The sequence below is a fragment of the Telopea speciosissima genome, chromosome 7 (assembly GCF_018873765.1).
Source record: "Telopea speciosissima isolate NSW1024214 ecotype Mountain lineage chromosome 7, Tspe_v1, whole genome shotgun sequence".
Taxonomy (NCBI): Eukaryota; Viridiplantae; Streptophyta; class Magnoliopsida; order Proteales; family Proteaceae; genus Telopea; species Telopea speciosissima.
This window is the reverse complement of record NC_057922.1, coordinates 36,523,585-36,548,206: the sequence shown is the minus strand read 5'-3', so window position 1 is coordinate 36,548,206 and position 24,622 is coordinate 36,523,585. Positions and strand designations below refer to the sequence as shown.

The window sequence follows — 24,622 nt, the reverse complement described above, 5'->3', positions numbered from 1 at the left end:
TAAGGACCCATGTTTTTTGAGGTATTGATCTCAGATTGGCAGATGGATCCAGGTTGGCATTGGCACAGGCCGATACTGATACCAGGCTCACTCCGTATCGGTGGAACGGTACAAACCAAGAGTAGAACTGGAAGAGCTAATCCGTATTGGTATCATATCGATTTCCAAGATGACCGATACCAATTTTAAAACCATGAACCCAATCCAAAGGTCTTAGAAGGAGTTCATCGCACAAACACCGACTCCATAAGACAACAATCGAAACTAATTGTCCAATTTAAGGTTCTAAGTAAGAGGAATCGGCAGCGGAATTGGCTAAAAGTACAAAACACTTCCTGGATCGAAACACTTCCTGTATCAGCTGATTCAGATTGGTCGAAATCAGGATCCTGATCGGACAATTCCGATTAGAATTGTCTGGTTTTACCTGATTCGATTTTTGAAACCCTGGACCAGTTCAACCACGGAAAGTGGAATCTAGTATGAACCAGGTTTTACTGCTTCTGGCCCAATGCATTGTTGGTTCAGCTCACTTTTTTACTTGACCATCACATCTGGGTAACTAGTAAAAAAAAGTCCATACTTTGAGCTGCAGAGTTGGTTTAGCTTTAACTGAAGAGTAAACTCTAAATCCAAAATTATCCCCTTCACAGTGAGTACATACTAAGAAAAAGAGAGCACATGTAAAGACACTGCAAAACTTCTGATCATCACCTAATTCAACATTCCACAAAAGAAATCATGGACACAACGATACAAGAGAAATAAATATACACTGATATATATTGAATGACATGTTTGACACAGATGGAATCGTCTTATTTCTAAGGACCAATTAACTCCTAAACAAAAGTTCTCCCATTAGGCACCCCACATTCACTTCTACAATGCTCTCAACCATATTGTTCCTAATTTATCTCCTCTCAGGGGGATTCTTGAGCTTCTCCATATCTGCCAACCTCCTGTTATCTTTTACGAACTCATCCAAAGCAATGGCCGCCCATCTGCATGCCTGAGAAACAAAACTTGAAATTTGGAAGATCACTCATCAAAACAAGAAGCTGAACCTGGACCCTCTCTGCAAATTTTGGAGAATATCCAAAGCTTCATCTTGAGTGATCAGCTTTCCAGCTTTCATGAAACCAATAAACCGTTACGATCATGGCCAGCATTTCCGAAGAATCAATTACATTTATATTTTACACAGTTGTAGATGGCCCCCACAATTTCCACTTGACCAGAATGCTCATTCCCACAAGCATCTACACTGGGAGCAGAGAAGGAACACTTAGAATGTCAGACAAAATGTTCACACTAACCCATCTTCTCAGGGTTTTTTTTTTCCTGGTATAAAAAATCTCAAAAATTCAAACTCAACTACATCCACAGGGACTTCAAGATTGAAGTCCTGTTTATCAAGAAACTCACTCTCATACTCAATAGTTAATTAAAGCTTATACTCAGAAACACCCAAGAGATTATTCTCAAGTTGGCAAAAGGTTCTAGTACAGGCCACATAGGAAGGCCTCCTTTGTTCATCTAATTGTGCCACATGGAAGGGTGATGTGGCAATTCCAACTGTTAAATAAGGCATGGTCTGGTTCTACCACAAATCAAATTTTACAACTAAATATTAGAATTTCCCCTTGTATTTTAATCCATCCATTTGCTTTCAACCTTTCTCAAAAATTTCCATTTTCTTGGTGGATTTTCAAAGCTTTATTTCGAAACTTAGTGTATTCCAAGCTGAAGCTTGACATGTGAGCAGGGGATCTCAGGCCTTCCCACACAATTTGGGCCGCATCAGACTAATCCCATGGCAAATATCAGGGCGATACAGGAATGTATTCCTAAGAGAGCCATCCAGGAAAGCATTCCTCAGTAAGTTTACCAAGAATGATTATGATGAAATTTCTTTTTCTTTGGGGGTACAAATTAAGGTGGAAATTTTCAAATTCAAAATCTCATTGAATTAGAATTTAATTGCCATCTTCAATTAACAAGAAATAAATCATTCCCCCCCAACCCCAAAAAAAAAAATTTAGAAAGATGTAACTGGACCAGAAGATGCCAATATGTGTAATATAAGATCAATCAGGCTGCACTCACCTACTTGAAGTTGTCCTACAGAATCATCGTCCTTGCATTAGTCTGTAATTAAGGACCAAATCATCAGGTTTCTTCCATATATATGCTCGAACTGTGGCTAAGCTCATGTCTGGGGATAAGACCTGAAAAAGGCTTTCATTCAGTCAAATGATGAAAAAAGACGCACCATCACAATATATAAAACAATTTAAAATCAGGCACCTATGTTGATATTCCTATTTAACAGAAAGGTCAATAAAATATCCCTGTTAATCTGATTCGCATTGTTTACCAAACTACAAGTCATGAGTTTCTCCTAGGATGATGTATATATTATAATCCTCAGTGTATGACTCTACTTGCTCTTTTCAAGCTTTAGTAACTGTTCCAACTGGAGGTCCTCAAAGAACACAGGTACTAAAGGAAACTTCTGCAATTGCTGCTAGATACAGGACCCAGAGACACTTGTCCTGCCCTTTGAACAAAGTAACTATGAGAAATCTCTGCTGCAGCATTGACCTATTTTTAATAAGCTCAATATGCAGATTTTTGTTTTATAATTTGAATTTCCAATATGTTCAGAAACAAAAACAAAAAAAAAGGAATCAGGCAAGCTCTGATTCTCTTTTTTTTTATATATATATTTTAATGTGACTGTTTACTGGATCAGGACTTGAAACTAAAAACAATCATAATTTGGAAATGTTTTAATGTACCAAAAAGGGATATGTTCATGAGAAAGTAAAGTAGAAGAATGATCATATTTTAAGATTTCCAGATTCCCGAAGGTTGTCTTGATGTGTTCTTATCAAGATAGTCCTACCCAAAAGAGTGATACAGGAGACTTTCAACACATAAAACTTCCCATCCAATCCAAGGATAATGGAACTAAGATTCTGCACGCTTGTGGCAAAGTTAGCGAAAAAACAATGCCAGCAGAACCATTGTCATGTTTCTTCAAGAGAGGATCCTAATACACAAACTCTAGTTAGTACATATTTCCACATCGAAGCTCAAAATTTTCCGTTTTTTGGGAGGTGTAGACTGTAGCTCAAAAAATTGAAGATGATGAATTGAAGAGATGGAGATGGAGCATGGTAATAAATTATAGAAAAGAAAACTACTATCATCTTTTAAGGAAGGGCCAACTAAAGTCTATCATTTCAGTAAGTTAACTGACACTTGTTTTCTGGACACCAAAAGGTCTTTGAGACTTAGTACTCAAATTTTGCTCTGGTCTAGAAAGGAATCACAGAGCCTTTTGTTGGAGACTCTATAGGCGATCCTAAACATCTAGTGTGTTTCTATTTCTGAGCTTTGATTTCACTTTATGGTAGGTATCAACAATTCCTTTGAAGACCTATTAGGCCCAATCATAGTTATCAAGGCGACCGAGGGGTGGAAAAACTTAAGGCGACACCAACCAAGGCACCCCAAAACAAACCGCCTAGACAACCTTGGCCCCAATAACTGTACTGTTGTGCAATTATGGTACAACTTGTTACAGGTGGTCTTCACAGATATCCAGCATCAGGTTCTTGGGATCTAAAAATATTCTGTGATGAGCATACAGGAAAACCTCTTCAGATTTGTCCACGATCTTTGGAATTCATTTACTTCTCTCAGGGATGGCTTGCTTCGGGTTTGGCATTTCTCATTAAAAAAAAAGTGTCCAAATTGATACAAATCACCTAGGTTCTAATTTGTTTATGATTTAAGTTGGTAGAGATAGATTAGTTGCATTATTCTTAGTTGAAAGCTATCCACTCAGCAGCTATTAGGGAGAATCTTATTTTCTTTGGGCATAGAAGTGGGTTAGAACAACATGTAAATCAGATCTGTTCCAGGCCTTAGAAACCGTTAAGGGCCTTTGTTCTCTACGAAATCAATAGCTTCATCGGTATCTTCTGAAACCCCAAAGTCCATCGTTCATGTATAGCCAAATTTCTAGAGATTCTGTGTTGGTCAATTTATGGTAGCATCATGAAACAGCAAGTTGCAAAAATCCACCAGATCTTCTGGAGGGGGGGGGGGTTTAGATTGTGAGAGATTTTAAATGGTAATATTGTTTAGAGTTCTTTACAACTCCACTGTCTTCCTCAAAAGCTTCAGATTGTTCGGATTTTACATTATACGAAAGAGGAGGCATTGTTTCTACCTGGCACCAACATGTGTTTTACTATAATGACCATAATCCATTACTAGCAGGGATTTGATCATTCTCACACGAGATACAAATAAACAATTCCCTTTTTTCCGTCTTTTTTTTGTCCGTTCAAAACAAAACGGTAATTTTGGGGATTCTAAACCATGGATCACATCACCTCAATGGCTTTGAATCATGTTGGTGCTCTTTCAGTTGTTATAAAAGCATGGTTGAAAACAACAGCAACTGCAGACTTCATAGTAATGCAAGTTGTCCCTGACTTTTTCTTAGTTGATTTTCTTCTTTTTTTATTGGGTGGGGGGGTTTCTGAAGGAAGATAATAGAGGTGCTATTTGATGTCTTTCATATTTAAGTTGACTTGCCTGATTATTGCACAAGATCTCTATCGAAGGTTTTAGCTTCTGCCAGGTCTTCAAGCCAGGACGGAAGGAGATATCACTCCCAAGTGTCGACAGTTGTGAGTGACCAACACCCAGTACTGGAGCAAATGTTCCATCAGAATTCGCACCATCCGATGGTTTGTCAAGAACCATTTTTTCTACAACATAGTTGACAACCTGCAGACACAAAACCATATGTTTATGTATCCAATAGTGACTAGGCAAATAAAAGGGTAAATGACAGGATTACTTATCAACAAAATTATTATTGAACAAAGCCAGATCAATTCGATGCTCCAACAATTTGAATGCATACAATTATCCATATACAGATATATACACCCACAGACAAATAAAAAAAAAAATAACACACCATCATATGTAATGTACTAATTTAGTGCATATAATTTATACAATAGATGTCCATGTGTACATAATAAAATATACTGACATCCAAGTGCTCTATTTCATGCATAAGTGCTTTCCATATGCAATAATTTCAAAGAGTCTAGTTCTGCAAATTCTAATCCATGCATCATTATCCCCGTGATATAATAAATCAAACAGTGTGGATAATACACAGATGAACCAAAAGGGAGGCATTGAAATTTCGAAGACGTAACTCACGTTATACAGAACCCCAACCATAGTTCAAATCTCATTTCAGTCAGACCAAAACGACCGAAATTCTGCCAAAACAGTATTTTTTTTTTCCCATGAATTTTGCTTGGTCATTTTCCAGGGGGGGGGGGGGGACCGAAATTTCGATGAAAAAGTGCATTTTGCAACCGAAATGAGCGCAATTTCGGCGAAACAGTGCTGATTCTCGGTTTCGCCTCCTGTTTCATCTCGGAGTTGTCGAAAAGTCGGCGAGTTTTTGAACCATGACCCCAACATATTTAAATGAAATGGCACACACACACACACAAATACACACCTATAAATAAGAAGATTTGAAACCTAGTTCCTTGTGTGGCACCTCACCCTAGACATATTTAACAAACCCCCAGTAAACCAGTATTCAATATCCCGAACCTCACAAGAACTTTATATAACCATCCCCTCCTCATGCAGTTCTACCCTCTTCCTTTCCTCTCTTTTCCTTTAACTCAAACCACAAACAAGCTTGACTCCACAAATCATCAATTTCAACCTACAACCATTTCACTGAGTCCTGAACACTCGTCAAATTTACAACGCAATAAAAGAAAAAATAGGAATAGAATACAAATTATGCTTGTTTCTATATCCAACCAGGAAAAGAGGCAATGAGGGTTTGAGTTTAACAAGTGAAGGTCTAGGGGAAATTGGATAATAATATAGTCATCAGGCCCAGATTGCTGATAAGAAACAGCAATATAAAATAAATATAATTTTTTTCTTGAAGACTGATAAGAAGAAAAAGAAGAGAGACCTAGGATACTATAATATCCGAGACTGCAGTTATCTCCAATGAAGAAACAACTTTATTTCATTCCAGTACTAGGTTTAATACTAAGTCACAGCCTTTATCCAGAGTACCACACCCCTCCCCCCAAAAAAAGAAATTTCTTTACTAACTTCTACTTCTATTTGGAGTTTGAAAAATCAAACATACTTTAAGTCAGAGTCTCAGACAAAAACATAGTAACCCACCTGACATAGACTTACCCTGAAATTATGAAAATGCCACAGGCAAACTTATTAACAAAAACAAAGAGAAGATGCCACCTACTACTGCCGCTGCGTATATTTATTGTCCTAGATACGTGGTCAATCGACTCTTCATCTGCAGCTCTGCACCTGATGTATTTAACTTCTAATTTCTAAACAAGAAGAGATTCTTTTTCAAAAGTTTATTTCTGTTTTCAAAGGACCTTGAAGTTGAAAGATATGATCTTAAGAGTGGAATGGTAGAACAAAATTCATGTAGCCCCAACAAAAGGTTTGTGACAGACTTGGTGAGTCGAGTATCATTAGTTACCTTATCTTTGTATCTGATAGTTTCTCATGGTATAATTTATCAAAGATTGAGAAAAACAAAAGCATCATCAACATATATACATTTTGATGTTAATTGACACGACCAATTTTGTAAATACCAAATCAGGACATTGTACAATGACACACAACACAGCAACATGCTCGGTTCATTAGATATTAACTTGCCAACAGCCTTTTTACACATTGAAATATGACTACAGTTCTTGACTCTTGAGACACGAAAAATGGCTACAGGTCAACAATTCAAAGTCACTGACTCAGAAGCAGATACCAAACACATTCACAAAAATTTGGTTTCAAAAACTGAATTCAATATGATACGGTGGAAAATAATTTCTGTTCTCCTTATCTTTTCTTCATTTCTTGGTGCAATAGTTTTAAGTATTTCACCTTCATAAAAATTTATACAAACATACTGAAAATCTAGGTAAGGGAGGATTAAAATAGCTTTTTTATTTTATTTTTTTGTGTTTTAGCGGTAAAAAACCAGACTTCACAGTCCACACAGCATTTCTTAAAACCTGTATTGGCATTCTTCAAACTTGTTCAATATGTATCAACTGTTTTGCATGCATACCAGTTTATATATGGAAATATCTAGAACACAAATTGCATTCATGAGTACATCATTCAAGATCATGAGCATTCCATGTGTCAGTTAGTATATGTGATATCCCAGTAATGATTGTCTTCAGGTTACATGTTTCCAAGAAAACCAGGTGAACCATCTCGACTCCCACGGATGGTGGCTGAACCCAATACAGAATTCACTGCCATATATACCAGAGATAAACCCTTACTTTATGTATTCGCAATATCCGAGGTGCACTGAGCTTTCCCTGTGTGACGATTTGGGCAGCAGATCCTTCACAAGGTTGTAAATAAAAGCTGCACCTGCAGAAAAGTAACATGGAACATAATTTAAGAACTGCTTTTAGCTACATACAGAGAACAAGCAACTGAACCACATGCATAATATTATCAAAAATTGAAAAGGCGAAGGATTATTTTCCTATCAGGATATAGTTTTCCTGCTCTTCTCTTTTTCTTTTCCACAACCCCCCCCCCTAACAAAAGTGTTGCAAGAGGAGAGTACAGTTTATAATAACCCATCAAGCTGGCCAGCAATAGGGATTTCCTTCTTTTTTTTCTTGTTTCCCTTTTCTTGGGGGTGTACTATATCACTTTCAACTTGGCCATGCAAGGTTTTGGTTTGTCAGATAAGAGCACAAAGGCACGAGTAGTAACAAATATCCCCACCTAATCATTAGCTTATCTGACTACAATAAAATGCCTTTCCTTCACAGGATCAATCACAAGCAGCAAAGCATCTCGACACAAGGAACATAAACAAATAGCAGCCTAATCAATTGATTTTCACATTTAATGTGTCTATAAAAAGCAGTCATGCATCAAGGTCAGATTATTACTTGGTATTTTCTTTTGGTGGCAATCGATTATTCAAAACACAATCAATACACCACCATGGAAAATCCTTCTCATCTTCAGTACCATCAAACGAAGTGATCTTCTTTCTCCATGGGCCTCCATGGGAGCCCTCAGTAATTATAGAAGGAGAAGAAACTGTTGAAAACTCAAATGGAGGGTAAACCATCGAGTCATTTTCTGCATTACCATCAACCTCAACTCTTGAATGGGAATGATTTCTAGCAGAAAAATCCTTCCCTGATGAAACATCACCATTGGCTGAAGCTTGCGATGCTATCCTTTGCCTTCTTTTGCCCAACCAATGAGCCAACAAACCTTTAAGTGTCTCTCGTGCTAGATTGACCTGCAGAATCACATTCACATGTAAGTCAATACAATAAAAAGCTAGCCCCAATCAAACTAGAACAAGTGATTGAAATTTAATCAATCAATTAAATCTACCATATTATTCTGGAGCACTTACTAGCAATTGGCTAGCATGCATAACAAACACATTGGAGCTTTCGAGCAACGATAAGATGATCACTCTCACAATAATCAACAAACATAAACCTCCAAAATTTTTACAAAAATTAAACTAAAGGTTGGCACAAAAGGCTTGATGTCGAAGAAACATAATGTTTGAAACACCCAAGAATAAGACAATAACCAAAGAATACATCTTTAATTCTAGAATGATCCGTGAAGAGTCATGCTTACCTTGTCATCCTCAGGTTTCCCAGGAATGTTAAGGTCAGCAGAATACATTTCAGCAGAAAAGCATTGTGGTGTGTCCAAATGGATAGACAAGCTTCCAAGCCTAGTATCTGTAGTGAACCATGCAGGAATACTCACCTGGAGAAGCCAAAATACATAAAAGTATAAAACACAATAATATGTCCCCAAAAAAATTTAACAATATAACTACCAAATAGAGAGGGGGAAAAAAGAAGAAAAGAGCATCTATACCATCTCAAATAGTTCTTCCTTCTTCTCTTCAAATGAAACCTGCAAATGAGACATCATGGGTATTAGTACTATAAAGCCAACCCACTAACAGAAAGTTTTTTATATTATATTTAATTACTATTTAAGAACTGCCTAGTCAATGCAAGTATGCAACCAATTTATTCTGAAAACCTTGCCATAATCCTCAACCACAATTCCCCTTGTGATCTCCCATAGCTTAACTGAATCCGCTGTATCCTATCAAAGATAAATAACAATAACATTAAGTTATAGCTATAGGCAATAAAAGACAACTTGAAGTGTCAAATCTCAATAGGTATTTACACCCAAAAAAAAAAAAAAATTGTAGCATTTAGAAGATGGGGGCAAGCTTCATAATCACCTTAGTCAGGACATGCCTTCTGTTGTTTAATATTTCATGCTGAACGATTCCTGGGGTTCCAGGAATTGTAAATGATGGTTCTTTGTAAACAGGTACCTGGGAAAATGTCAAATAGTCAATACCACTCATACCAGAGTAACAGTCATATACAAGAAACCAAAAGAAAATCACCAAATTAAAAGGCCACCATAACATGGAAGTACAACACTTTAAAATGAGAAAAGATTGTTAAATGCATTATTCATGTATGTAATAAATAGGGTCATGTATGACTCACGGGAGTAGATCCTTCTAAACAAGCTCTTGCCCTGGAAAAGGACAAATTGCCAGCCAAAAATGAACCACCTTTTTGAAAAACCTTCTGTGGGTTACGTCCATCAGCCGGCCACTTACGTACTGAAGAATCTGTTGTTGCAACCCATATGCTATCATCATGCAACGCAAGTTGCAAAATAGGGTGTTCTTTGGTGCAAAGCAGCACACTCTCTCTTGTTGCCAAGTCTGTTAGATATAACTGAAATAACATCCAGAATTGTGCAAAAGAGAAAAAAGATTATGTCAATTCAAAATAAAATGTCAGGTAAACCTGTAGAAGCAAATCATCCAAATAAGACTCATTAAGTTCCTCTGAGAAAAGTTACATACAGAAAGGTCCCTCCCACCACTATAAACATGGCTGAATGTTGGAGTGCTGGCAAGTGCCCAAACAGAGTCTGTATGCACAGCATAGGAATGTACACAACGCTGCTGGCCAAGATCCCATAGTCTACAAAGAGGGGGGTGGGGGAGAAGAAAACAAGGGAAATCAATCAACACATGCAGCACCAAGTCCATTTCCTTTTTCTCTTTTTTCAAGAAGTCTATCCACAGTTCTGCTAAAAAAATGAATACAACTGTTCCCATATAAGCAAAAATCATTGCTCTATAGAATAAAATCTTTTTTTCTATAATATAAAAACAAAGGGCTGAAATTGCTGCCATTCAGGGGGGCAGGGTGGTCATTTCGCCCACCCCCCATGTGTCTGGGCACAGGATGCGACCCCGGCACAGAGAACATTTATATAGAAAATGACAATTTTGTAGAGGAAAGTGAAAGCTACACATCACAGATCTTTTCAAACCCAAACCATTCTAATCCATAATGAGCTCACAGTTGCTCACTACGGTATCAAACATATGGTCAAACCCCTGAGAACTAAAACAGAAACAACAAAACTTACCTGATCATAGAATCAGAGGATCCTGATAAGCAGAATCTGCATCAAAAGAATGAAAATAATCGTTAGGTTATCTAAAACAATGAAACTGGATAGATGGTTAAAAAGAGTCCCAAACAACTACATCTATGACTAACTCATATATCCAAATCCAGGTACATTTTTGTTTTGGGATTCTTTTGAGGAGGTTCTTTGAAGGGGCCCACACAATCCAACTATCCAAGTCATGTTTGTCAACAGGGATTGACAAAATGGAGAACTTAGAACTGGATGAAGCAGGAGATCATGACTTGGAAAGTGTTGTTCAGGCACTACTGACTATTTCCATTTAGAGATGAACACATTTGAGACAATTTAAGGATACCAACAAACAGGTGACAAGATAAGGCAAAGAACATTGAGATAGGCTTGGATGTGCAACAAATACTGCACCCGAGTAATGATTTTGCGAAAATTGAGGACTCAATGGAGATGATAAAAAGGCAATGAGGTTGTGAATTATGGTACCCAGAAAAGAATTGACCATTGATGCTTTAAGAGAAACTTTGAACCAAGATAGAACAGAATGGATAACGGGATTCCTGAAGACAAGTAAAGATGTAGATCAAACTACTAAGATTCAAGAAAGAATGCAAAATAAATGCTTTGGCAGCAGATATCATCACAGTTAAAATGGAATAGAAGAAAAGGATCGATGAAGCCAGCCAATAATGAACAAGACCTTCTGGGAATAGGTTTGCTAGATAGCACATGCAAAGAAAAGCTTATGAAGCCCTTACTTTTACACATGAAGCACTTGGTACACTGAACTCCTCTTGTTACATGTGAATGAACACAGTCAATTAGACTAAGGCAAAGAAACAACTCTTATCAAATAGAATGAAATTCCAGTGACCAACCTCCCAGTAGGATCCAGAAGCAGAGTCCTTATGTTATCTGTGTGCCCCCTTAACTTCATAGTCTTTGAACCAGTTCTAGGATCCCAAACACGCACAACCTACAGAGAACAATAGGTTACTGAGGCAGATCACACTCAAAAGAATTATTGCCTCCAATTTTTAAAGCAGTAATTAACCCATATGACAACATCAAGAAAACATAAGTACAAACATAGCTAATTGTAAGGCTACGGTAATATAGAAGTAAGCATTGGAAATAGGAACTAGGAAGATAATATCAACCGTCAAAAAACGTACCTTCTCAGTTCCACCAGAAACAAGTAGGCTTCCATCATCATTCATTGCCAAAGCATAGACAGACTCTTTATGGCCCTTAGCAGCAATAGGACCATATCCATGTGACTGTGTCGGGTGGAGTGAAATGCTGCTGCTTGAACTAATAGAACGTAAACTTGTAATGGGCAGCCCAGAATTCCCAGTACCAATTAGACCATTTGAAGAATCATCTTCCATTGCATCAGTGGACTTTGAGACTGGAACAAGTGCAGCTTCAAGGTCCCAAATGAAAACCTCCCCACCAAGGCCACCAGAGGCAACAATATTGCTCTAAAATGCATGACACTACAAAAAGATCAGAAACTCATAGAGACCAAGCAAAAAGTAGTATGGATAAGCACATCCAGCACCATCAAATCTAACTGAAATATAAACAATATCTCTACAACAAAAGTTACTATCATGCAGGAAATTAAGGACCTCGGATTGACTAAGAAATTACATTTTTCTGGGTTGATGCAAGACAAGTAACATAGTCAGAGTGTTGACGGAGAGTTCTTGTACAAGTCCCATCAGACAAGCAATTCCAAGTCTGAAGTATCCCAATAGAAGAAATAAGTTAGTAATACAGCAATGACTGCAAAACCAACAATAATTTACTGAAGCCAACGAACCTTGACGGTGGTGTCAGAGGAACATGACACAAGGATGTTATCACCCGCAAGGACTGCGTCATTGACCTACACAACCAAAGAATTATATAACTCGTTAATGCATAAGCAGCATGCTGGACATCCAAAGATTGAAAATTCAAAGGGGTAATCTCGAAATAAATAGAAACCATAGCACAGAGAAATTGTCAAGGTAAATTAAAACCTAGAGCATGAAGAAATGTCCATTAACATCAGAAGTTGAACAGAAGTAACAGAACGTAGTGGATGAACATTTCAATCACCTACTTCAAAGATGAACAAGCACAAGAGAATACTATGCCCACAATTCAATCTTCCAATCAAAATCTGCAATATGAATTAGTTGTAGATACACTCTTAATCGTTCCAGCAAACACTATCCCAACTATTTGGGGCCAGTAACATGTATCCCACAATTCAACTGACCAACTCTATCTAGGTCTGTAGCTTCTGCTAAAAGCCTAAAACATCTTACTCCACTAACTCAATCAACTTCCTTGCCAACCTAACCTTCATAATTGATGCAGTTGCCATTAGATTGTAATCCTGTAGGAAGCCTTGTCGCAAGCTTGGGAGACCCACAAGGTGCTGGTGGCAGTTCAATGAGCTGAAATTGAGTATTGCGTAGTTATATTGTAGGCTGGGCCTTTTATTTTCTTGGGTTTCATTGTAATGTGACTAATTTATAAGCCTATAAAGTGGGGGTAATATTAGTACACAGGATTAGTAGTCAAGTGTTTGAGTTAGATGAGGATACTTAATAACTTTTACGAGTTTCTTTTAGCGACCATCTACTTTAAGTCAATACAAGAGAGTGATTAAGAGGCATTTTATGAATTAATTTATGAATTTTAGGTCTTTATATGTGTAATGCACCTCCATCAATTCAATTGGAGATGATTTGAGTAAGAATATGAGTTTTCAATTAAGAATTTCACAGTTGTTGAGCTTGGCATACAGGATTGGTATCCCAGACCGGATTTCCTCTCTTCTCTTCTCTTCTGCTCCACTGATAAAGAGATTAGTTTCTGCAATTCTCTACTCTCTCCATATTAACTTCTAATTCTGATTCTATTCTTAGCATAAAATCTTATCCCTTTTTTCTGGTTTCTTGAATTCCTACTCCAGCTAGGAATTTTCTGAAACTTCAAATCTAACCATTGGATTTTAATTAGGCTTCCATACTTAGCAATTGGTTTCAGTTCTGAATCTTCTTACAGCTTCAAAATTCAAACTTGAAAATAATTTCCTGTTTTCCTACTAAAAGTCTGATTTTGGTTTAATTGGTTTCCAAGTTCTGTTTTCTAAGTCTGATCTGAAATTTCTTACTACCATTAAGCATGTATTTGGTACTGAAATCAATCTCTGACCTGGTTTGTCTAAATCTTCTATCGATTCTCAGATTTGGGAATTCCTTCTTCAAGTAGGAATCTTCATATCCTAAGAATTAGACCATTGAATCAAGACTGATTTCTGATGTTATGTTCTCCCATCCAATTAGAGCCTATGACCAGAATTTTTCCTGAATCTGATTCCTTGATTCTCTGTCATTAAATTTTTTTGGAAATTTGGTTTCATTCGTTACGATCATGTTGCAAGCTGATCTCCCACTGGGGCTTACTAGTTCGGTATTAGCACTGTATTAGTATATTAGATTGAGAGCATCCAACTTGAACCATCAACTAGTTCAGTCAAATTTCTCCATCTTGTCACCCAACGGGCTACCTCTGAGTTCTCCATATTGCATCTAGCTCTAATTGTATTATACCCCTAGGGGTGTCACTAATGTAATTCTAGATTGGTAGGAGACCAACTAGAACCAACAACCAGGATCTGCTAGGGATTAGGGAAATCGGCTAGGTTAAAATATGAGAAATTGTGAAACTAGGTAAGGGTTTGATAGGACCTAGGGTTTGACGTTAGGGTTAAGTTTGGAGAGTGTGGATTCTATGGGAGAGAAGAGATGCTGAAAGTTATAGTTAAATCAGATGACTAAATCTGAAGTTATTGAGGATTCCTAGTAGAAATAGGATTGAGGGGCAAAAGGATAATTTCAGACAATCGGCTGTGTTGATGGTAATGAAATTTGGATCGAGTCTCTCGTAGGGTTTGAGGAAGATTCGATCAAAATTTCAACAGGTTCTAACGATGGCTGGGCAGAATTCTCGCAAAAATCACCTTGCATGTGACCTTCTAGAAGGGAAGAAGAAGAAGAATAATTGCAGAATTTCAATTTCAGACTTTCTTGTTGTTTGAAAATATCTTGAACCTTGCAGAGAATTTCCAGCAGCTGAATATATTTCTTCAAGAGATCAGCTATGGCAGAATTGAAACTTGAATGGAGCTTGATTGGAGATCAATGGAGGGGGATTGGGGAAGGGGATGGCTATCTCAACTCACCCTTTGCATCTCACCCAACCTATCTCAGGATTTTTAACGAAGGCTAAAGCCAATATTTCATTAATCAAATTTGCGTCCCATACTGGCCTCCCTTACAAACTTATATAGAAGACTCAAAAATAGACTTGGACATTAAAAAGAAAAGGCCTAACCCTATCCTTAACTAATAAGGTAACCTAAATTGACTAAGAAAATGAAATAATAAAGAAAACAAACTGAAAATAGGACTCTAACTAAACTAAGGAAGTAAATCCCGTTTTCCTATTTTTTTTACCCATATTTTAGGCCCATTAAATTGGCCAATTACAAAATAAACCCATGGGATCAAAAGCCCAACACCTACATAACCCAATCCAAAGCTTATTTTCAATAAAAGAAGCCCTCTAAGTGACTTATTTACATCAGTCACGCATCACTTAGAACACCTCCATGCCTAGATCCATACCACCCAACCCAACCCCAATGATGGTCACTATTTTTTGGCAGCAGGTTGTGCCACCACAATTTATTTTTTGCACAGTACTCAGCAAAAGAGGGCAGGCCTTGACGCAACGGTAAGGTTGCTCCATTGCGACCGGGTGGTCACAGGTTCGAATCTGGAAACAGCCTCTCCGCGAAGCAGGGATAAGGTTGCGCTCATCTGCCCCACCCCAGACCCAGCAGTGGCAGGAGCTTTGTGCACTAGGTACGCCCTTTTTTGCAGACACAGCACCAAAAGAGTGTTGCTTTATGTGAATACTGAGATAACCGGATCTACTCATAGGCTGTCCTTGGCTTCATTGCCAGAAATCAGATAGGATTATTGATCTTCTCCATGTCAGACCAAGATACATAGTATGATGTGGTTACACACACCAGATTGGACCAGCTCGACCAAGCCTGGAAAACCCAGGCCAAGAAGAACCAGGTTCAAACCTGAATGGTTCAACAGAGTTAATGTAATCCCCAAAACCTGATTTTCATCTAATGGTCAGATTTCAAGTAATAGAAGGAACTTCAGGTCTGAAATAGAACACAGGAAAGAAACAGGAGATTTTAAATGGCAGCAGATCAGAGATTCTGATCAGCTTCAAAACTTGGTTGAAGAAACCTCTTGGGTGGTCCTTGAATGCCCCAAAATCTGGGAGAAATCTGATGGACAGATTCTCCAATAAACTAAATCTTGTTTTCAGCAAAAGGGACTCAAAAACAAGGTATCTGCCAGGTCTATTTAAAGGGGTTCTTGCAGTGATTTAATTCCAAGTATGAACAGCATATAAACAGTAATAAAAGGAGATGAAAATCCCTCTCAATTTTAAGTTAAATCGAATTTCAGCAAGCAAAACAGAGAAGCCGAGAGAAGAATGATAACTATGGCTTCACACCAAACAGGATCAGAATCTCACCATGACCGAATCGCACAGCATTCTTGAAGAAACTTCAAACTTCATTAATCATCATAGTTGTCACAGCGTCTAGGTGACCCAAGGCGTTGGAGAAGGTCCAAAATCAAGGCGACAAAGGTGCCTGGACGCCTTGACAACTATGTTAATCATAAATTGTCTGTGAGCCAATGGCTCTTACTAGCATTTAAAGAGAAAACTAGTAGTAGTCCTAATCTGAATAGGAAAGTAAATCCTACCACTAAGCAACATAAATAAGTAGCATAATAATAAAAGGAAACTTTCACACAAGGTGAGGGAATTCAAAACCAATTAAACAACTTAAAATTAAAAAGAATTAACTATGCCTAATCCCATATGCCTACCTTCTACTCATATTTTAGGCCCATTACAATGAAAACACATGGGATCAAAGGCGCAACACATAGATAACCCAACCCAAAGCATATTTCCAATAAAATAAGCCCTCTAGGTGACTTGTCTGCATCAGAAACCCACCTTGAAATGAGCAATACAGGAACTGTCTCAATGCTTAATATTAATTTTCACCATTGTCATATATTACTTTACCTTTTTTTTCTTATTAACATAAATATTCAAGTATTTTATGTATTGACTAACTATGAAACAGTCATGCTTGTGAGGCTTACCCCTTGCTTTTTAGGCAAGAGGAGCACTCCATGTCCTAATACTCTATTAATTTTGGTTTAGAGAAAACTGAAAAGAGATGGCAGTCTAGAGAAAAGTACAAGCAAAAAGAAAGGAAAGAAATATACCCAGTCAACATGAGACTCAAATGTAGCAGAGCAGGTGGCAGTATCTTCAGCCAGAGCCCATCTCTTCAGTGTTCCATCTCGGCTTCCAGTGAAAAGATAATCACAACCATCAGGTACCGGCGTCCTTAATAACGCCAAGCAATTTACACCTGCACAGTGCTGCAAATAGACAACATGTCAAATTAGAGGGGTATAGCTGACAGGAGAACTGCAAGCCATGATTAGAATCCTATCCTATAGCACATAAGGAAAATATTTGTCCTTTTTCTTCTCAAAAATAGTAATTTTGCAAACATAAATAAAGAGCATCACAATCCTAAGGCCCTCTGTGGTTGCCAGGAAAATAGCAAACCGAAAATCAATTTCTATTGGAAACTAATTTTGTGAGTTCCAGGTTACCTGAAAACTCACTTTCCAATAGAATTTGATCATCTGATGTACAGGCAATTTCTATCTTCTCTACTGCAAAAATTTTCATCATCTTCTGATGAAAATCGCTCTCAAGGAAGATCTCCCACTTTCTAACTAATAATTAAAACGAATACACCATTTAAATATTTGAAAAAAGGAATAAAATATGAACTATATTTCCATCTCTTTCAAATTTACAAGATAACCAAATAGCTACAGAAAATTCTAACTGTATTTAATTTCATTTTCCAAATTTGTTTTAATTCACTTTCCTAATTTTGTAAGCAACCAACGGAACCAACAGGAGAGAGATCCAATGCAAATCATACCATTAAATGTGGGAGCATGTAGCAATATTAGCATTATCAGGTTATGGGAAAATCTAACATGAATCTTGACAAACTTACAAGGATAAAAAAAAAATGATGAAGAGAGCAGGTTCATAAAAAAAAACATACTCTATTATTGAACTTATTATATAAGAGCAAGTAAGTGCCCTTTCAATTTCTGAAAGGCTCCATAATGAAACTGATAATGAGAATGAAAAGATGAAATCATGACTTCACCTTTGTGTCATCAGCATCATTCAAAACATACGTCAACCTCTTTTCCTTCCTTGGGCGGGATGAGTTGGATGTATTCCCCGCACTACCCACACGGTGCATTGCAAAACCCCTGAAACAGATCACAGAAATGGTAAGTTTAATATTTAGATACCAGGTTCACTGGTACCATCAATAGAATCGTGAGTTCAACCTCTTCACTTCTAAAATAACTCTATCAAAATGCAGGCTTAGCTGGCGCATTATTGTATCATCTGATATGGCTGCGAACAAGCAAAGCTGGACTAAGCTTTTACCAGCTCAGATGGCCCCACCACCTTGAAGTTTCTCTGAGAGTCAACTAAAGCTCATCACAACCCTAAGGTTCAAAGCTTGAGTTTCCTGCTTATAAAGTTAATTGCACAAACTCAGCTTGCCAAAACCTAGTGATGCGGTTCCAGGGTTCCAAAACCACGACTCAGATCGCTTATGAGCCCACCCGACCAACAAATAGCTCAAATCTAACAACCAGTGGCAATCTGGTAATATACCAGAAATTTCTAGTGGCTATTGGTAACTAAAAAGCAATGGGACTTGAAAGGATTTACTATTTATTGTCTAGGGACAATCTTGGAAGGGATTGTTAAAGTAGGACAAAGTAGAATAAGGGTAGAAGTAAGGGGTATTAATGGAAACTAAAAGAATAAAATAAGAAAGCAAGAGACTCATGGGGGAGGAGGTGATAGACATGTAACGACAAAAAGGGAAGTTAATGATGACAAAAAAACAAACCAAAATAGACTTAAATATTGTCAAAAGGGAAAAGATGCATCATCTTCAACCTTGGCCACACATGAATCCAGAAATTGGACAGAAACCTGTTTTGTTGCAGAAGAGAAATCTCCCTCTAGAGAGCTTCAATCGACAAAAAACTTCAGGGTTTGATTCGCAACACAGTGACCTCTATGAATCAGATACCAATAGACCAAACAGCTCATGAAGGAACGAGACTCTAGGTGTGCTACCGAACCTATCAGTAAACACAAATCCAGGTATGAGTTGGTTTCGGTGTTCACCACATGAAAGCCCTTACGAACTGAGATTATAAGGTTCGAATCGCAACCCAGCCTGCTAAATCTCAGTAACAACAACCCTGCTCCAGATTTCAATCAGCAAAGTAAACTTTGGTAAGATATTCGCTGACGAGAAAACAGAGATGCTCTTGATGGCAGCAATCGGTTAACAACAAGGAAAGGAGGAAAGGAAATACTGAAAGAGAAATAAAGAGAGAGATGAGAGGGTTTAGAGAAAATAAGAATGGAAGAAGAGATTTCAGGGGGGGGAGAGAGAGGATGGCACACGGTTCGTACAATTCTGGTAACATCGCCTATTCAAAATCTTTTCATCCCAATTTTGAATCTTGTGTGGTTACAAACTAGTATTTAAAGAAGAAAATAAAAGAGTCGTAATTGTAATCTGAAACTGAAATTAAATTTGACTCTAACTGGGACTCATAAACTCCTAAATAGACGCTATCACTAATTAGCCTAATAAAAAAAATTACAACATAAATCCAACTAAAAAATTTAAATAAATAAATGATCTAAGATATCCTATTAAACCCAAAAACCTAATTGGATCTGGTTCGTCTTCATATGAGTCCCCCATCAGGTTTGGGTCGATCCAAGGGATTGCTCCTACATCACCTAGAAAGATAAGGTTGTTCAACATAAAGTATGGCATCCAGAAACCACTTGGAGAAGGTATGAGGCTAGTTTTCATCAAAAAAAGAGAAACAAGGCAAAAGAACAACAATCAAATATCATGGTAAGCAGCAAAGTCAATCTTATAATTACTTAGGAAGTGGTTTAATTGGAATTTTCAGCTGTTCAGAGATCTTCTGTAATTTGCAGGAGTCAATCGGGAATGACGAAATTCTTGGCTAACCTACCCCCTCCCCCAAATTTCTGCACAGTTGAATAAAATTTTTGCAAGTAGCCAAACTCTTCCTAACTAGTCTTGTGGATTCATATCTATGTGAGGGCTTCAAACTCCATTTGTTAGTTAAAGTTTAAGCCTCTTTGCCTCCTAATATTATCTCTTCACCACCTTCAAACCACAAAGAATCACACCTTATTTCAGTCCTCACATACCCTAGAGGAATAAATTAATTTTCCACAGTTCCTATTTTCTGTTACTCTACGTCAGGACCCATTAGAGCTCATTAGTCATTATATCTCCATCAAACTCTATACACCTTACTTCCAACCTAGTTTCTTCACCAACCAAAACCCACCATAACCCTACCTCGCTGTGTGTGTGCTTGTGTATTATTTGGTGCTTAATTTCACAATTTGTAGGCCTACTGCTGTGGAAAGTACAGATTGCTTTCTTAAGGTTATTGATGTAGATAAGTCACCTAAAGAGTTTATTTTATTGAAAATAAGCTTTGGGTTGGGTCATATATGTATTGGGACTTTGATCCCATGGGTTTACTTTGTAATCGACCAATTTAATCAGAAAGTAAGAAAACAAGATTTACTTCATTAGTTCAGTTAGAGCCTTGTTTTGAGTATGTTTTCTTTATTATTTCACTTTCCTAGTCAATTTAGGATACATTATTAATTAAGGATAGGGTTAGGCCTTTCCTTTTTAGTGTCTAAGTCTATTTTTGAGTCTTCTATATAAATTTGTAAGGGAGGCCAGCATTATACACGAATTTTAATGAATAGAAAAGTTGCTTATGCAATGTTGAAATCCTTGATAGGATAGGTGAGAAGCCTAGGGTGAGAATGTGAGATGCCCAATCCCTTCCCCCATCCTCTTCCATCTGTTCTTGATTCCAAACCCTAATTTTGTTCAAATCGATCTCAAGAGTGCTACAAGCTTTTGAGATTTCTTTCAACTGATTGTCACATCGATTTCTTGAAGATTACTACATCAAGATCATTGCATCGGTTTCTTCTATTGGGGATTTCAACTTAATTCTTCAAAAGATTATTCAACTTCAGTTGAGCTTCAACAGATAATGAAACCATCCCATTACTACCAACCCAAAGAAATACGACCCCTCAGAGATAACGATGCATGCCTCTTTCTCCTAAGACTCTGGAGGTTTTCTAATTGATCCTGTCTGGGATTAGACCTATTCTGGTTCTAGTCTTACATTAGGTATTTGGTGTTAATTATATAGGTATTTGGTGCTTAATTAATGTATAGGTTTTTGGCACTTAATTTTACACGTTTCAGGTCTACTATTATGGAAAGATAATCCTATATCATATCAAATCTCTCTGTTTGCCCCTAGTCAATAGCTTCAGAGGGGAATTGGGTCTTAGTTGAATACTTTCACACTTTGGAGGCCCACTGTTGTGGAAAGTTAATTCGAAATTCCAAAAGTTCCGTTGAAAATCAATAAGCAATTTCAAACACTTGTGTTGTATTATCATTTATCAAATGATTTCAAAGCCATTGTCTCATGACTTTTCCTTACTGTAATAAGAAATTACATAAATAAATATTTCCAAAAATTGTAAGATCATCCTCCAACATACAAGTTTCTCCTTCTTTTATGCCTTTTTCTGTTATTTTAATTTAGTAGTCGGATTCCCTTACATTCCATCATACAAGATTACAAGTATTGGATACAGAGACCTTAAGCAAATGATAGTCTTCATTAGACAATGCCTGCACAGCATTCAGATCAATAACAATACCCTTAGAATTTCACTCTACCCTTCTCCAGCTTCTTCCATTAACCCCCATGTAAAAGAAGGAAACTTCCCAGTTAGGACCCAATTGGTCCTTAAAGATTGCAATTTCCTTGCTTTAATGCTTTCAAAACTGCATCAATGCTTTAAAGCTTGACCTTGGACTCAAGTTGGGACCTAGGATCAAATTCAGTCTTCACCTCTAACACTCCAAACCACCAACAATCATATGAATGCAATGCTCAACACTTGGGTTGGAGTTAGACAACCATGCAGAGGAAACCAATGACGAGAAAAAAAGACCCAGGCATTATCACTTCCATTGTGATTTCCAAGCTAGAGTAATACAAAAGTTACAAATGTGGAAGCCTTTATGGATTTTCAGAGTAGTGCCCGCATTACCTCATTTCGTGACCATCAAATATACCATATTTGCTTTTCTTCAAATCACATTCTTTGATGATCCCCAAAAAACCTCAAAGCAAAGAATCAAATGGATTTTGGCATTCCCAACCGTACCACCTTTGGTTTTTTCAACCATAAAACCAACCAATTCACCTGGAAAGATTGACTCACCACCAAGGATAAGAAATAAACCCATATCTCCCCCCCCCCCAACCATATATATATATATATATATATATATATATATATATATATATTAAAACAGCTAAGTCTTTAAGGAATCTTCAATGATATGACAAATTTTTGTAGCCTATACTGAAGGCTTAAAACATCACTAGTTTACCAATGCTGGGGGAATTGAAAGTTCTTGGTATCAAAATTGCTTAACTTATCTTTTGTTCAAGAGATGGTTGTATTACTCATTTCCCAGCCACTTTACTGACAACATGCATCCGGTATATCACATTTACAAATTGTACTAAGCACTCATTTGGTTGGCGGAAACTTTGCCATTTCATTCCCATTCACTTTTGCCAACTAAGTCCGTTGTTAAACTCAGTCAACAAGTAAGCTTAATTGTTGGCTGCTTACATGACTCACGTTTTGAATTTTTGCATTGACAAAAGAAACTACACCACACACACAGACATCCACACGAGAGAGAAAAGCTACGTTGCAGTTAAGACCAGACTCTTATAAATTCTAATGGGTGTGCCTCGAGATTCCAGCAATGTAATAGAACCTCTGAAACCGATTCAAAATAGATTAGGGCCTTTCAACGTGATTTAAAACAAAAATAAACACATTAAAAATACAACAAGGGGTTTAGAGGTTTAAAATGACAAAAACGGTCGTCGATTATATCTGTTATCAACTACACAAGCCCTAAAAACAAGTTCTGTTTTTTCTTTTCCCCTTTGTCTCCGTTTAATCCATCAAGATCAATAAAAACTATGTTTTGCACAACCGATACTGCAATCGAAGTAACAATCCAAATACTAATCATACAGGTATCATAGATTAAAAAATAAAAATCGGACATGACAAAATCTCATCTGTCCTAACTGCAGAGAAACGAGAAAAACCGGTAAAAGGGAATAGAAATTCAGAGACGAATAGAATCAAAGTCCAACCTTCTTCAATTCAATGGACGAGAAGTTTGCAAAAGTATCGCTCGCTCTCTACTCTTGAAGTTCTGCGGACGAACAGAAGGTCAGTCCAGAAATGGAGCCGTGGACATCCTCAGCTTTGTTTGTAGTTAATTAGGGAGAGAGAAACGAAAGAAAGAGAGAGGGAGTGGGCCTTTGTTTTTTTTTTTTTTGTCTAATGAGGCATTTGACTCAGTTTTTTCCTTTTTTTTCATGTTCTGAGTCAAGGCTAGTTTCGTCATTTTGTTGTTCTCACGGACGAAGCCTTCTGGATGTGAATATGTGATGGTCGAAACTCAAAGTCGGGGAAAACACGGCTCGTCCACTCGAGCTTTGACTGTTAGATTCATGGCTTTACGCCAACGGTGCTTGCTTACCTGTATTGGTTAATTTTTAATTGTTATTAGCGTTTGTGAGAGTGGCGACGGAGCAATTTAATTGCGCTACACCAGCGGGTCTGTGGAGAAGTGTGCCTAACTGGAGATGTGTGCCTAACTTGGTTTTTTTAATTGGGGGAAAAGGGAAAATTATGGTCTCCATTAATCTGCCCCTCCATTTCCTTCATTTCACATCTAATTGGGCGGGGGGGTTTGGAACCCACTGGGGCAGTATGTTCAGGTAGGGGGTAGGGTGATCATTTTCACCCCTGTGAGAGGAAATGGAGGAAATGGAGGGGCAGATAAATGGAGGCGATAAAGAGCGATATAGGGAAAAGGATCTCTGAGCCTAAGGCATACATTGCGTCGCCTTTCGTCCTCTATGTATTTTTCTTCAATAAATGAATAAATAATATGAGGCAAGGAACACCACCCAGTCGTGTGTTGTGGCGTACCTGCGTCAAGATACAGCCGGGCACAAAATGATCACCCCGCCCCCATGAAAATCAATGGTGTGTCAGTAATTTTTGCACCCGACTGTGTTTGGGTGGTACACGCCACAACACACGATCGGGTGGCATTTTTTCTCCCAAATGATATTTACATGAGAGGATGGGAGAGTACCTTGCTTGCTTAGAGAGCCCTCTCCCAAGAACATACAGTTGTTTTGTTAGATTTGATCTTTCACCTACGTGAAATCAATTTTCTTCCCCTTATGAGATGAAATGTATGCCCCCTATTGTGGGAGGAGAGAGATAAACACAAGAGGCACTAGTGTATGCCATGCAGCTTTGCAGCGAGCTTGATCCCATATTTTTAATTGGGAGAGGGCTCCCTGAAAGGTAGCATGGGGTTAATGGGAGCATGCGCAAAAACATCAACAGGGGTGGGATTTCCACCTTCTTGGGGCGGGGTGGTCATTTCGTGTGTCTCAATGTCTAGATGCAAGAGCCATGTTGTCTTTCCAGGTTCTTTTTCCCTTATTAATAT

At 37.7% G+C, this 24,622-nt stretch overlaps 1 protein-coding gene across 2 annotated transcripts; it reads right to left on the bottom strand.

Moving 5' to 3' along the window:
• Nucleotides 1-757: 757 nt before the first annotated feature.
• On the bottom strand, nt 758-23,409 carry LOC122667815 (WD repeat-containing protein 48 homolog). 2 transcript variants are annotated; one of them, XM_043864257.1, is made up of 19 exons: nt 23,241-23,409; nt 18,017-18,125; nt 17,040-17,198; nt 12,464-12,529; nt 12,292-12,381; nt 11,811-12,119; nt 11,514-11,611; nt 10,618-10,653; nt 10,043-10,163; nt 9,675-9,911; nt 9,398-9,493; nt 9,187-9,252; nt 9,016-9,054; nt 8,767-8,901; nt 8,049-8,410; nt 7,419-7,512; nt 4,618-4,812; nt 2,110-2,231; nt 758-1,267 (listed from the first exon to the last, which is right to left on the bottom strand). In XM_043864257.1, exons 2-18 carry the CDS (start codon nt 18,113-18,115, stop codon nt 2,133-2,135), a joined length of 2,301 nt encoding a protein of 766 aa, XP_043720192.1. In that variant the 5' UTR covers nt 18,116-18,125; nt 23,241-23,409; the 3' UTR covers nt 758-1,267; nt 2,110-2,132. The 2 variants fall into 2 exon arrangements, with proteins under 2 accessions (XP_043720192.1, XP_043720191.1); XM_043864256.1 differs by having other exon boundaries at nt 758-1,262.
• Nucleotides 23,410-24,622: the final 1,213 nt, after the last annotated feature.